The 15,459-nt window shown below is 49.8% G+C and overlaps 1 protein-coding gene across 1 annotated transcript in view; it reads right to left on the bottom strand.

Moving 5' to 3' along the window:
- Positions 1 to 3,642, bottom strand: part of SLC18A2 (solute carrier family 18 member A2) — a 40,508-nt gene extending 36,866 nt beyond the window's left edge. Inside the window, exons 1-3 of the mRNA XM_046649521.1 lie at positions 3,579 to 3,642; positions 3,016 to 3,151; positions 1,221 to 1,572 (exon numbers count right to left, since the gene is read on the bottom strand). Of these exons, the coding sequence (XP_046505477.1) occupies positions 1,221 to 1,572; positions 3,016 to 3,136 (473 nt within the window). The 5' untranslated portion in view covers positions 3,137 to 3,151; positions 3,579 to 3,642. The remainder of the gene's footprint in view (positions 1 to 1,220; positions 1,573 to 3,015; positions 3,152 to 3,578) is intronic.
- Between the last annotated feature and the right edge of the window lie 11,817 nt (positions 3,643 to 15,459).

Here is a 15,459-nt window from a genome sequence, read left to right as displayed (position 1 = left end):
TCTTCACCTCGGCTTTGGAACCTCCAATGGCTCCCAAGTACCCCTGCAACAAAAGCCCACTCCCTTCTCGGCCTAGCACCTGGGCCTCTTAATAGCCTGTCCTGCCCAGTCCCCGCTGCCCTGCCCTCCTTGTTTCACCCTGGCCCCTCCTACTTCCTCTCTTCCAGCTCTAGTCTATGTCTTTGTTCACGCTTCCAGGCCTGGTTCACAAGTGGGACTCTGCGCACGGCTCTCTGCCATTTGTTTGCATTTCTGCCTTTGGGGCCACACCATTTACACGGCAGCCCACCCCCACCACTCGCACTGTGCCAAGACCCTCTCTTTGCAACTGACACCTTCAGGGGCTGCCTGTTCCCCTCCACTGCAAGCCCCTGTCCTGTGCTTTGAGCTCCCAGGGACCAGCTGGCTCACCTCAGCTGCAGAAGAGAGATACTTGCTGGATGGCCACCAACAACGGCAATGTGAACAATCACTCAAAACAACGTGAGTCCAAAAAAAACATCCAGAACATCCAGATTAATATAAAGGTAGGGTGGGCATTATGTGGGGCATTATTAGCTAGTTTGAATTATCCAGAAAACAGCTTCGGTTCTCCGTCCTTTGTGCACATGGACAGAGCTCAGTGACTGGTGAGGGAAGAGCTGTTACACCATTACCTGTTAGCAGGACCTCAGGTTGGCTAAGAGTTTTGTCTCTGCAGCAGGACAACCCATCTTTTCCCACGTCCCCCACCCCGCCACCTACCCAAGCCTTTGCCACGCCAGCTCTAAAGAAACCACCCTGGCTTTCTATAGGGAACAGAATGACCAGGGGTAGAAGAGATGAGAAGAGAAAGCAGTGTGGTACACAGAAGGCGATGAGGATGGCCGTGGTGGCTACACAGTTCTTGCTGCCCAAGGGCAATGGTGACAAACGGACCTATGCAATCTGGTGTTTGGACAGAATCAAAGTTCTCCCACTTGGGGAGGGCCTCTTTATTCTGTTTTCTTTAATATTTTCTTACTTTTTAAGCAACAGAGGTGGCACTGAAAAGGTGGAACAAATGGGAAATCACGATGAACCAAGGACAGAAACATAAGGGCAGGCGATTGATTTTCCCCTGGCAAACCCACCACTGGTTCTCCAGACCCTGCTCAGTGAATGAGGAACAGAAGCTCAGAGGGAAATGAGCTCGGGACAAGATAAATATAAAACTCTTTGGCCAGGATAATACAACCTACCTGTTGGTCAACAGCCCCACGAACGGGTTGGTGAGGAGCTGGACAGTGGCTTTAGAGGCAAACAACAGGCCAACTTGCACGTTTTCATTCAGGAGGTCTTTGTCTTCACTGGGACAGTCGGGAGGCGCAGTGGACGTGTTAGTCACCATCTGCTGTGTGGTGGTCTTGAGCAGCAGCCCGCCCTGAAGGTCTCTGGTGGTGTTCCCAGTGACCACGGTGGAGTTGTCATAATAGGAGAAGATGCTCTGGAAGCTGCCTGAGGTGGAGGCCGTGAGCGCGGGCTTGGCAGTCTGGATCTCTGTAGTGTTCTTCTCATGCTCGATGCTGTACAGGTAACTCGGGATGATGGGGACTGCGGACGAGCAGAACAGGAAGGCTGTGATTGCACCGAAATCCTCCTCGGGACAAATGCCAGCAAAACTACGGTCAGGGCAAAGGCCAAACGAGGCCCAGGGAGATGATGTATCTACCCCAGGAACAGGCCCCCCGTGCCAGGGGCCCGCACTGACACGGGAACAACTTCACACGGCTTAGCTCCCTCTCAAGACCAAAGCCCCCACGGTTCTGACAGCTCATCCGCCCTCAGGGTCAGCGACTGTGCAGAACCGACCAGCCCCACAGATTCGAGTCCTTTGTGGAGTTTCTCAGTACAGGGGTCCTTCACGGTACTATTTTAGGAAAGCAAAATGCGGTCTGAAGTCTAGCCAGTGCTGCCCTGGGGTCAATCCGGGCTTCTCAGATTCTCAGGAAGACCTTTAAATGAATGAAGCAAGGAAACAGAAACCTAAATTTCATTATGTGTCTCAGAAAAAAATAAACCTGCAGGAAGTAATAATCGGGAAATTCTGCAAAAGACCCACTTTATCTTTCTATTACTTGAGTGGGAATCTGCAATTTTTCACACAACCTGGAAGACAGAAGAATTTCTGAGACTTTCATAAAGGCAAAGAAAAACTGTTTCATGTAATAAAAGCTTTGAGCGTGTGTATAAAAACAGCATTCACCACAAAGGCAAACTGAGGCCCGCGTTACTGAGCTGGGATGGGCCCACCATTTTGATAATCCTTGAGGTGAAAACCTGACTATTTGATGCTCTGAAACTGTCGTGAGGGAACCTGCAAATGCAAAGAAGGGAAATAACCCACCCCTGAGAGTCCAAATAAAACATCTGGTTTTATTCACTAAAAATTTGTATATTTTGAAGGGAAAACTTGGAGAATACTTTGCTGTTAACGGAGCTAATTAAGAGATCCGGATTTCAAGTATTTAGTTTTTCACAAAACTCTATTATAGGAAAAAGGCTAAAACCAAAACTGTTCAAACTGCTTTTGAAACGATCCTGAAATGTTTCCATCTCTAGTCATTCACTGTTAACAATATATGTAAACGTCACTTCTCTGTTTTGTTGGGAAGGATGCTGACTTGTTCCTTTAGATGTTACCAAATTATTAACCCACCTTTTCGGGGGGCATAATAATAATTATAACATTATTTTGAACCCTGGGAGTTGCTAGTCCTTAATAGAAATCTTTTTCATCGCAGTGAAAGTGGGCAGGGGGGAGCAGGAAATTATCAGTAGGAAACACAAGTTCTGGGTCTTATCGGATGTCACATTTTTTGACCTGACCACCAGGAAAACGAAGCCACAAACGCGGTTCCTACTCGCCCAGGCGCTGCAGTCTCGGGGGATGTATTTTTGCAAAGCCTGTTCTCCCGCTTTCCCGGACCGCGCTCAGGTAAGTGGGGCGCCCCGGGCAGCGGCGCCCGGGGAGGGCGGACCCCGGTCGGTACGTACTCACGACGGTGAGCAGCATGTTGTCCAGCAGCAGCGCGAGGAACACGATGAAGAGGATGAGCTTCTGCGAGTGGCGCCTCTCCTGCAGCCAGCGGAGCACCGCCAACTCGCTCAGGGCCATGGCTCCGGGGCGCGGCTGCGGGCGCGGCGCGCGGTCAGGGGCCGGGCGGGCCGGGGGATCCCCGCACCCCGATGCTCAGACTTCCCGGGCCGAAGGGGCTGTCCGGGAGCCGCGCGCACGGGCGGCGCGGGACGGTCCCGGGCGTCGCCCCTCGGCTCACCTGCCGGGCGTGCGTCCCCACGAGCACCCGCGCTCCCTGTTCCTAACGCCCCGTGCGCCGTCGGGGCCCAAGCCCGGGCCCGCGCGGTGCGGTCCCGCTCCCCGCCGCCCCCGAGGGTCCCCTTCTCCCACTGTGCGCTCGGAAAGCGCGCGGGCCCCGCGCACTGTGAGCCTCGCTCCCCGCGCCCCGCTTTCCCGAGCCACCCCGCAGCCCCGGGCAGCGCCTCGTCGGGTGCCCCTGCCCTCCGCCGGCCTCGCGGGCAGGAAGCGGGGTCGGCGCTACCTCGGGGTCGCCTGCGGCTGCCGGCCTGGCCACTGTGGGCTCCGTCCGTCCGTCCGGCGGTTCCGGGTCGCAGTCTCCGCCCCGGCGCCGCCGCTCGGTTTACCGGGTCCGGCTCTGACGTCACGGGCGGCGCGGGGAGGGGAGGAGAAGGGGGCTGGGGCGCCCCGGCCTCCGCCCACCCCGCCCGGCGCGGCGCCTCGGCCCCCTGCCCGGACCCGCTCTCCTGTCGGCTCTGCGCCTGGACCCCGAGGCGCCCCCGTCCTAAGCCGCCCCGAGCGCAGCCCCTCGCCCGACCCTGCACGTCGCCGCGCGCCCTGGGGACCCGGCCCAAGGGGAGCGACTGGGGCGCATAGGGAAGAAGTCAGGGAGCCCAGGACGATGGGTCAAGGGCCCCAGGTGAAGGGTCAGGGGCCAGGGTCAGAAGTCAGGCCTTAGTGCTCTCATCTGGCCCCAAATAGGGGTTGGAGCTGCTCTTTGAGCCTCACTGTCCCTGGAATTGGCCACGAGGACATGAAAGCTACTGGGTGAGTGTGCCAGGGAAAGGCGTCATAGGGTGTTGGGAGCCAGGCACAGTTCTCTCTTTCCTGGGGAAGCCCACCCCAGCCCACCGCCCCTCCCCTCTCCCACCTCTGGAGCCCGTGCAAGATGCCACTTGGAGTCCTTGACCCTCAGATCCTTGGGTACCCTCAAGCTGGTGTTGTGGACACCTCTGGGTGTCACCCCACAGTGGGAGTGGGGATGTGAGGGCCCAGGCCCATGAGTCAGGTCTCAGAAAGTAGGAGCAGTGGGCCTGGGCCTTTGGGGCCACCAGGAGCACATCACCCTGGGCAGGGGACACTGGAGACTAGGTGAGTGCCTGGCGCCTTGGGAAAAGTGCTCAGGGGCCAGCTGCCGTGGCCCTGGGTGCTGTCCTCCCTGCCGTGGCTGTGTCGGGGGAGTCTGGCTAAGAGATGGTTAAGACAGGCCCAGTGTCTGTCTGTGGCTGATGCAGAGCTGGAATCCTCACCAGCAAGGGTGAGAGCCCACCTTTGATTTCCAAGTCCCTCCATTTTATAAACAGAAAAGAAGCAAACAGACATGGTCCCCCTGCCATAGCTGGAACTTTGGAGACCCTTCTAGGAGGCAGGAGAAACAGGAGCCATTTTCTTGAAAAGCCAGTTGGAATAAATGTGATCCCGTGGCATCTCTCAGCCATAGAGTCGCCCCTGGTTTATTAATGTTCGCTCGTCGTCAGCGGGAGGCTGCTTAGAGCAGCAGGGCTGCGAGGGCTGCTCCGCTCTCTCCACCTCCGCACTCCCTTCCAGACCCCCGTGCTTTCCGCCGCTGTCCCTGCTGTGTGAGAAAGATGGTTGGATAAGTAAGTAGGTCAGTGACATGGGGACTCCGGGATGTCCCAGGATGTGTGCCACTTAAATATTAAACAGAGAGGAGAGAAGGAAAACCACTTAGGAGGAGAGAGCAGATGGCAGAGAGCTGTTTAAGATGTGGCTGTGAAGGGTGTCACCTTCATGGACTCCCCCAAAGTGCCTAGAATTTCAGAGCCCGAAGATGCAGGCCCTGTCCCAGAGCTCCCTGGGCAGAGAGGCATCAAGGGTCAGGGATCATGTCAGGATGCCCCGGGGCCCCGTCTGCTGCTTCCTGGATCGGTGACCTTGGGCAGATTGTGTGTCCTCTCTGTGCCTTAGTTTCCCCATCTCTGGACCTACTGCAGAGTTGTCGTGGGGATTAAATGGGAATGCACAGGCGCCTCTTAACACAGTGCCCAGCACGACGTGAGAGCTCAGTAGGTGTCTGCCATTCCATTCATCCAACAAATACTCCCTGAGTGATTGCTACGTGCCAGGCCCTATGGTCGATGCTGAGGAGACGGTCATGGCCCAGACAGACAAAACTCCCCGTCCTCAGGTGCTTACACATTCTGGCAGCAACGCCATGATGGTGAACATGGGAAGCCACACTGACTCCAGCCCGGCCAGCTGGAGGAAGACGATGCCAGGGAAAATGCCAGTCCCTGTGCTCCCGCCTCCTGATCTCTGCCACCACCCCTAGAGCACCATGGCCTACAACAGCATCTTCAGACTTTTTGTTGACACCCGCCAAAAGAATTTTTAAAAAATATGTATGCCTCACACATTTTTAAGTTGGCATCTAAAATGGTTTTTTATCATAAATTTAAATAGGTTGGGTTATATCATATATATTGACCTATATATATAAAACCATTATAACTTCTTCTTCTTCTTTTTTTTTTTTTTTTGGTGAGGGAGACTGGCCCTGATCTAACATCTGTGCCAATCTTCCTCTGCTTTGTATGTGAGATGTCACTGCAGCATGGCTTAGTGAGTGGTGTGTAGGTCCATGCCTGGCATGTTAACCTGTGAACCCCAAGCCACTGAAGCAGAGTGCGTGAACTTAACCACTATGGCACCAGGCCAGCCCCTAAAACCATTATAACTTTTAAATGTACCCAATGGAATATAAATATTATAAGAATGCAGAACTACCATATTATACTTATACAAACAAGATTTTCTTTAACAGTCAAAAAGTTTACATTGTTTTCTTTATGCCTTCAAAGTATGTTTTATTACACTTCCAACAGAATTTTATCCAACTGTAATGTTTTTATCATTTCTTTAGTCATCACCTTATCTATTAAATGAACTGCAACAAATACATGAATATACATTAGCTTTTTAAATTTTTCTTATGGCTGTAAAGCTGTCAGTTTTAAATTTCCATTTAGGATTGTGTTATTGTAACAATTATTCACAGTACATAAATGATCATGCATATAATGTGAATTTTGGTAAATAATTATTAAACATACAAAGAAAAATTGTGTTAGAAGTACATTCCTTAGTGAGATGGATGGGAGAGGATTTCTGGAGCCTTGATAAAAGAGACACCAGTATTCTCTCTGGATGTTTTTATGTCTCAGGACAATGTAAGATGGTAAGACTCAGGTTGGGTGAAAAGTGAGACTTTCATTTGTCCAGTGGGAGACAGGAGTTGTTGAAAAGGAAGGGGATAAAGGAACGTCCTCATGTCTCCACCTGGGTCCATCTCTGCCAGATCAATTTTAAAATAGAGGACATATGGAAATCAAGAGTCCCCAGTGGCTTGGGAAGTCTTCATATATACCCAGTGTCCTGGTGTTCCAGGTTGAGGAGCCAGCCTGGGAGGCCCTGCCTGGTCTGGGTCTTTGGGACTCCACAGCCTCCTGTTAACCCACTTAGTTCTCACCTTCCCCCTGCAGCCACACTGATTCCTCAGTGTATCTCTGCCTCAGTGCCTTTGCACATTCTGTTTCCTCTGCCTGGGAAGTTCTTCCTCTTTTCCTAGTTATCGCCCTCTCATTCTTCATTACCAGCCCTAATGTCACTTCTCAGGGGAAGCCACCCTTTCATGGACCCCACCCCCAGTATCAGACAGGTGCTTTTCTTACAGACCCTCGTGGAACCGTTACTTCCTCCAGAATATGTCTCTCATATCTGCCCATGAGGAACAATATTCCCATAAGCGTGATCAGTTATCTCTGTCTCCCCAGGTATCAGGACTGGGGACACTCTTTTTGCTCATCACTGAGATTCCAGAACATAGTTAGTGCTCTTTAAATACCTGCAAAGGGGATCTGCACTGGGCAGGTGGGCTTCCCTTCTGATACAGAGCCATGAGAACCAGAGAGGAAAGTACCTTTGCTCGAAGGGGAGAGTACGTTCCTGGCTCCGTCTCCCCGGCCGGAACGACTCCTCAAGGACCAGGCTTTGAGGATGCCCATTGTGAGCACAACCTTTGTTTATTCTCCCAGGGAACTCAGACTTGAGTTCAGCCACCCAGCCCTCTTCCTCCACCCTTTTCAGACACTAGGGACTGAGAAGGTACAAGGTGCCACCGGGGTTGACTTTCTTCGCTGACTTTCAATATTTAGGAATGATAAGGCATGGAGCCCCCTGGAACATAGCGGTTATGTGTTCCTATAATAAATATGCCTATAAATAAATGCCTATAATAAATAGGCATTATTAGAGATAAACTAACATGCATTTAAGCTATAGATAGCATCCTGACTGGGTCACTTTTACAAGTTATGTGACTTTGGGCGTGTTACTAAACTTTTATGTGCCTCAGTTTCTCTTCTGTCACTCCAGCATGATGAGGCCCCCCTCACAGAGTTGTCATGGGATTAAGGAAGATGATTCTTGCATGGCGCCTGTCACAGAGCAGAGGCTCACACTCATTGAGCGTTCTCTGGTGTTGGAAAAGTGAGGGTGCTGAATACACACAAGGGGTAGGAGGTCCATGGGGAAAATCCTCAAGTGCTCCCCCAAACAGAGAACTTGGAAATAAGGGAGACAGACTTCTCCCTTGGGCATTAAGCTGTGAAATGCAAATAATGCATCAGAGAAGAAATGAACAAAGGTGTCCTGAAGAAACACGATGTTTCCTAGGTTAGCAAAACCTGATACACTAGTTCCCACCTGGGTAGAGAAAGGAGGTGGAACACCCAGTGGAAAGCTGGGCACAGGGCGGAACAGGCAATTCATAGATGGGGAAGCCCAAATGGCTACCAAGCTCATGAAGAGACACTCAGACACACTAGTGATCAGAGAAATGCCGGTTAAAACAATAGTGAGCTATGCCCGTTAGACCGGCAACAATGAAGAAGTTGGGTAAATGCCGTTTGTTGGTGAAGATGTAAAGAAATAGGGACAGTGCAGCCTTTCTGGAGAGGAATCAGAAGTGCCTGGTGGAATGAAGTCAGTGCGCACGCTCTGATCCAGCCGTCTCTCTCCCTGTCTATGTCTCAGGGAAAACCCTCCAGGGACAAGAACAAGGAGAGTCATTGCAGTGTTATCTGTGGCAGTGGGGAGTTGGAGGCAACCTCGGTTTCCATCACTAGGGAATAAATAAGTGAGATGTGGAGGATGCTCATGGTGGAGCACCACGTAAAGGGACACACTGGATTACCCATGTATCTGTGCACAGATTTTAGGACTTGTCGAGTATGAAAGAGCAGGAGAAGAGCAAGTTCTGTAGCACGATGCCATGTGGGCTCAGTAAAGGCACACAGAGGACCACTACCTCTATCGGAGGCTTCATTCCTCTTCAAGGGTGTTGACAAATAGAAATGGCAAGCAATAGGATATACTAGAGTATATGAGGAAGACATTTGGTATAAACCTAATTCGGCCTGACTTTGTTTTTTCCAAAAGGGCCTGACCGTAGCCGTTGAGCACGCATTGTATATCTGCTTTAAACATTTCCTATGGCAAGAACAAATGCCCTTAAGATAAACGTGCAGCTTCCCCCCACATTGGCATTTCCTTAGGCATAAGCATCTTTCCTTAGGCTAGGAACTGAGTGCTGTGCTCACCTTTGACCACCCAGCTCACCTGTGACCACCCAGCTCGAGACAACAGACCTGCCACCCTGCAGTGTCCACTGAGACAGCAGACCTACCTGCTATTTCCATCAATCACTGTGCCGACAGAGCAGTCTCATGACTATTGTAAAAGGGACATTTCAATCATATGTGAAACATCCTGTTTGGGGGTATATAACCACTCTGTGTACCTCACTTCTTTGGTGCCCTTTCTTCCTTTGGGAAGAAAGGCCCTGGGCCATGGTCCTCACATTTTAGCTCAGAATAAACTCTCCCAAATTTTCATTTATAGATTGGTTACGGATTATTTTCGTCGACAGTGTGTATTAAGAACATCAGAGTGGATGCCTTTGTGGGGGAGGGGCCCAGGCGTGGGGATCTGGGATGAGGTGGGAAAGTGGAAATAAACCAAAAAATGGACTTTGCGAGGACCAATGACCATAGTCATGGCCAGAACCGAGACAGATGATCAACTCAAGTCCCTCTACACAAGGTTCCCCCTAAAAGAGGCTGTCAAACGTGGATGCCTAGGAAGGCTAAGGCTTCCAGTAGAGAGGTGGCTGTAGTGAGCACAGCGGCACACGTGGGCCGCGTCCCCCAGGGGCAGAAGGGCTGTGCTCTGTCTCAAGCCAGACGGAAGGGAAATGAGAGCAGCGGGAAACTCGGATCCTCAGAAAAGAAGGAAGAGCATCCAAAGAGGTAAATGTCGGGCTAAATGCAAAAGACTTGGGTGGCTTTTTGTTTTGTTTTTTGCCTTTTCCCTCTTATTTTTAATTTTAGAAACCTTTAACTATTTAAAATTATAACATTGTCTTGAAGGATTTATGACGTGTAGTGTATTACTTATAACAACTATAACTTAAAGGATGAGGCTGGTTATGGGGCTATAAAGTGGCCAGAGTTGTATATTTTATGTGAAATGGTTTATTATTAACTGTGAATGGGCTATAAAAGGTTAAGGATGTATATGATCATCTCTAGGGCAACCACTGTAAAAATAACACAAAGGGGAATAGCTGAACAGCTAAGAGGAAAATTAAAATTAAATGGAGTTCTATAAAGTATTTGAATAATTTTAAAAGGCAGGAAAGGAGGAACAGATGAACAAAAAAACAGAGGAGTCAAGTAGAAAACAAAAAATAAAATGATAGATGAAATCCAGCTATATCAAAAATTACATTAAGCATTAATGGACACTACAATTACAAGACAGAAATTATCAGAATGGATTAAAAAAAACTAATCTGAACTCGATGCTGTCTCTAGGAGACACTGTTTAAATATAAAGACACAGGTAGGTTGAAAGTAAGTGGATGGAAAACATATACCATGCCAACTGTAAGGATAAGAGGGCTAAAGTGACTCTATTAATATCAAATAAAATAGAATTAAGAACAAAATTTTAAACAGAGATATAAAGAAGGAGCTTTCATAATGATAAAAGTGATTAATTCAATAGGAAGACATAATAATCATAACGTATATGCACCCAATAATAGAGCTTCAAAATGTATGAAAAAAAAACAGACAGAATTAAAAGGAGAAAAAGACAATTTCACAATCCAAATTGGGGGATTTAACACCTCTTTCTCAACAACTGATAGAACACTTAGACAAAAAAAATCAGCAGACATAGAAGATCAAAACAATACCATCAACCACCTTGCCTTAATTGATATTTATTTTCCCTGAAAAATAACAGACTTCACATTCTTTTCAAATGTGCGTGGAAGGTCTTGGCCAGGGTCTGTCTCAGTCGGTGAGAGGGTTTTTTTTCTTAATACCAGCCCTCTCAGCTGTTTAACATGCATATAAATAATGAGCTACAATTAGAAAAAAATGCATTTCATTTTCATTCTTTCCTGAATTCTTCTGCATACTGCAAAAGAACATTTTCTGTATAAAATTTAACCAAATCTGCTGTTCTGGTTTTAAGAAGGAATGGGAAAATAAATGTCAATTTACTTGAAGGATGCCTTGCTGACTGCCAATGAAATTAAGTCATAGACGCTCTAACTTAATAATTCAATCACGGGATTAACTGGCTTCGTGCAGCATTATCTGTAAAACGCAGGTCTCCAGGTTTGGCCACTTTAATAGAATCACCACCCTGTCTGAGGACATTTACTGTAATTGAAGGCTGCAGAGGAGCCAGCCAGCTGTGAAGAGCAGCGTTTCATTAGCTTTATGCCTTGCTTCTCCACCCTCACCTGGACTATTGCAGTCGCCTCCAGTGGCTACCTGCTCAGGCGTCCCACAGGCCACCCTCCTCACCAGCTGGAGAGAGCTCCAAAACACCAGTGTGGTCATGCCACTCCCTGGTCTAAAACCCTTCGATGGCCTCGAACTTAGGATAACAGCAAATGTCTTCAATGTGGTCCAATGGGATATGCCTGGTCCAGCCAAGACCACTTCCTCCATCCTGCCGTTGCCTCTGATCAAAACTCTGATTGCTGATAAACTCTGATAATTATCTGGGCTCCCTCATGGCTTCAGACGTCTTCGTGGATCCCAAGGGTCCCAGCAGTGCAGCCTGAGGAGCCCTGGCCCGGGAGGCCCTCCCCGGCCTGGACCATGCAGCCTCCATATCTCCTCTTATGCCATTCAGCCCCTGCCTTCACCCTCCAGCCACACTGGGCTCCTTTCCCTACAGGTTCTCCGCCTCAGGACCTTTACACTGCCTGGGAAGCTCTTCCTCTTCCTCTTCATCTAATTTCCTCTTCCTCATTCTGAGTCTCCCATCTGTTCATACACCTGTGCTCCTTCTCACCCCAGGACCTTTGCTCAGGCCATTCCTGCTGTCTAGAATGTCCTTCCTTTTTTCTGCTTTTATGGAGTTAACTCCCCCTCAGCCCTTATGTCTCAGATCAAGATACAGGTAAGTTGAAAGTAAATGGATAGTGTCAACAAATAGGAGGAATAAACTGCAAGAGAAGCAAAAAGTTTACTTGGGGTCTCAAGAATTGCAATTGAGGGAGCACAGATACAGGTAGAAACCCACACAGTGTCCCACTAGGGAGTAAAAGTCAGGGACTTTTAAAGGCAAAGAAGAGAGGTTGTATTACAAAGAATTTTAATTGGAGCTGGAGGCAGAGAGCCAGTCTTGGCTACACGTTGATTGACTATTGATTCTGTCTTCAGAGAGTCCACAGCCCTCAGTCCTTGTGATCAGGATGTCCATTCTCCTGCTGACTTCTCAAACAATTGCTTATAAAACAATTGCCATTTGGCCCTGGTCCAAAAATTTGGTTCAGTCTAAGGTTCAAGACAGCAAAACAGTCTCTCTGGAAAGGCAACTTTGACTCCATTTTTAAATGGCTCCGCTACAGTGAACCTTGATATTTTCCCCTTTGGATGGCGATCTTTCTTTGACAGCATCGCTGATCAACCATTTGAAAGCATTGCTGGTCGACTATTAAAAGCATTGCTCATCAGCCAGCAAAGCATCATTGGTCCTTCAACACCAGGAAGGCTTGTTCGTGGTATGTCGTGTCCTACATAGGAGGGAAACTGGTTTCCTTGGGAGCTGTAGGCCACATTTGAGCAAGAAGAGAGCCAGAGCGGAGCAAAGCCTTCCCGTCTAGTTCCTTTAAGGGTAAACATTATCTGTCATTCCTCGAAGTTTCTCAGGTGAAGGCTCACGAGCCTCAGCAATCATTTTAAAGCGCCGAGGACCATTTTCCAAGCGCCCCCTCATCCTCCCCCAGAGCCTCACTGGCACAGTAAGCACTCAGTCAGTGCTGTGGTTGGCACAGTTCCTGACCACTTAAGCGGTGAGCACCACCCGAGGGGAACTCACTGAACTGACCTGCTCTAACAGGCTGCCTCCTTCGGGCCCAGGGATGTTCTATGCCTGGTCCAGCCCCCAAGCCTTTGCCAAAGTGACTTCCTCCACCTGCAATGTCACCCCCTTCTTTCTACCTAGCCAAGCCCCCACCTCCTCCTACATGGTTTGGCTTGAAAAACCTTTTTCCCACCATCCCACCGACTCACAAAAGTATCCCACTCAATTTATGATGCCATAGGGATTGCTGTCTCTGCTTGTTAAAGTCTCAGGTAATTGAATCATTCATGCCCCTCCCTCCCTAGCAGCTGCCTGCTGCCAGCCCGGCCCCCCACCCCAACCTCTGTTCCTCCCTGACTCCGAGTCTTTGCTGAGGCAGATCCATCCACCTAGAATGACCTTCCTGCCCTTGGGCTGAGGAGCCCAGGAAGAAGCAAAACGTCCAGATGTCATCGCATGGTCATGTTTCCACCATCAAAGCTGAAGGCCCACAGCCATGGCACAGGCTTCCTCCAATTCTGCACAATAGCTCCTCTTTCCTCTTATCCCCCTGCCCGTCCCCGTCACCACCTCCTGCTCCAGCAGCCTCCTAACCGGCCTCCCTGGCACCAGGGGCTGCCTCCACTCCATCAGTAGCTCATCGGATCGCCATGAACCACTGCTTCCCATGAGTCCCTCCCCAGCTCAAGAGCCTAAGGCAGCTCCCTATTGCTCATGCCTCAACTCTTCTGCCTGGCTTTTAGGGTCTTCCACAATCCACGCTACTACCCCCCAGTCCCCACCCTCTGCTCTGGTCAGACCGGCCCCCTCAATGCCCCAGCAGCAGACATTATTCATATTTTCTTTGTCTTTGTTTTTGTTTTTTTTTTTGTTTTTGAGGAAGATTAGCCCTCAGCTAACTACTGCCAGTCCTCCTCTTTTGGCTGAGGAAGACTGGCTCTGAGCTAACGTCCATGCTCATCTTCCTCTACTTTATATGTGGGACGCCTACCACAGCATGGCTGCCAAGCGGTGCCATGTCCGTACCCGGGATCCGAACCAGCCAACCCCGGGCCACCAAGAAGCAGAAGTGCAAACTTAACCGCTGTACCACCGGGCCGGCCCAACATTGTTCTTATTTTCCTCATCCCTCTGACTTTCCAAATCTTATTCGTAGCCCCAGAGCCCAACTCAAGTCCTCTCTCCACACGGAAGTCAAGCCCAGGATAACCACTGCAGCCTCCCTGGTGTTCTACCCCCCAGAACGCATACAGCCCTGCTAGCCGGCCCCGCTAAAGCATTTGCCAGCTTGCGCTGCTCCCCAGTGGCTTCATCTGGGTTCATTCTCACCACCCCACCCCACGCCCCTGCCAACTGGACAGCAAAGGAGGTGATTTCTTTCTTCTCTGTCTCCCTGAGAGCCGCTTGCTACTCAGAGGGTAGGTCCACAGGACTACCCTCAGATGCACAATGAGGAGTCCCAGGCTAGAGCTGGTTCTGCCCCTGCCAGCTGGGCCTCAGTTTCCTCATCTGTACAGACAGCGGGTGGACCGGGTAGACCTGTGCTGCCCAGTCCAGTAGCCACTCGCCACATGTGACCATGGAGCACTTAAAATGCGTAATTATAAAATACACACCGAATTTCAAATACTTAGTACAAAAAAAGGTAAAATACTTTATTAATAATTTTTATATTATTTACATGCTGAAATAATATTTTAGACACATTTGCGTTAAATAAAATACATTAAAACTAATTTCATCTGTTGCTTTTTACTTTTTTTTTGAGGAAGATTAGCCCTGAGCCAACTACTGCCGATCCTCCTCTTTTTGCTGAGGAAGACTGGCCCTGAGCTAACATCCGTGCCCATCCTCCTCTACCTTACATGTGGAACGCCTACCACAGAATGGCGTGCCATGCGATGTTGTGTCCGGACCCGGGATGCAAACCAGCGAACCCCAAGGCCCCAAGAAACGAATGTGCGACCTTAACCGCTGTGCCACCAAGCCAGCCCTGCTTTTTACTTTTTTTTAACGTGGCTGCTAGAAACTTTCAAATTACCTACGTGGCTTGAGCTGTGGCTCACATTATATTTCTATTGGACGATGCTGGGATAGACTGTCAGGAGTGGAAGGGGCCTTGGAGTCTAGTGACTTTCTTTTCTACACAAGAAAGCAGACCCAGAGAGGGCCAGAGCCTTGCCCAAGGTCACACAGGTGTGAGGTCAGGGCAGCGAGGACGGGAACGCTGCTTCCTGCACCTTCACGGCTCTGGGACAGCTGATGTCTGACACTGGGGGTGCCAACAGGTGGGTGCACACAGGTGGCCCTCAGCAGCACGGGACTCTGGGAGGGACCACAGGCTCAGGGCGCAGCTCTGTGGGGGCTCCCATAGCCCCTGCTCAGAGCTGTCTGCGCCCACTTGCTATGCCGACTGCCAACCCAGACATCCGCAGGGCAGGAGATTTTAGTGGATAATCAATAGTCCAATAGGGCAGGCTGCAAAGACCCAAACCTAATTATTTTGTTCAGAAACTTGTCTGTAACTAAAAGGCATCTGAGAAATCACTGTCACCATCTCTGAGGGGGGAGAAATCCAGTCATCATGTCCAATTGGGTTTATATTGACTGTTGTAGAAGATGTTGTCGCCCTGCAAAAGTGTTGTTTGGGTGCCAGACACACACACACACAAACACACACACGCACGCGCGCACACGCAGACACACACACG

This window comes from Equus quagga, chromosome 2 (genome assembly GCF_021613505.1).
Source record: "Equus quagga isolate Etosha38 chromosome 2, UCLA_HA_Equagga_1.0, whole genome shotgun sequence".
In the NCBI taxonomy this organism is placed as follows: Eukaryota; Metazoa; Chordata; class Mammalia; order Perissodactyla; family Equidae; genus Equus; species Equus quagga.
Note: the sequence above shows the minus strand (reverse complement) of the source record. Positions and strands in the feature narration are given on the sequence as shown.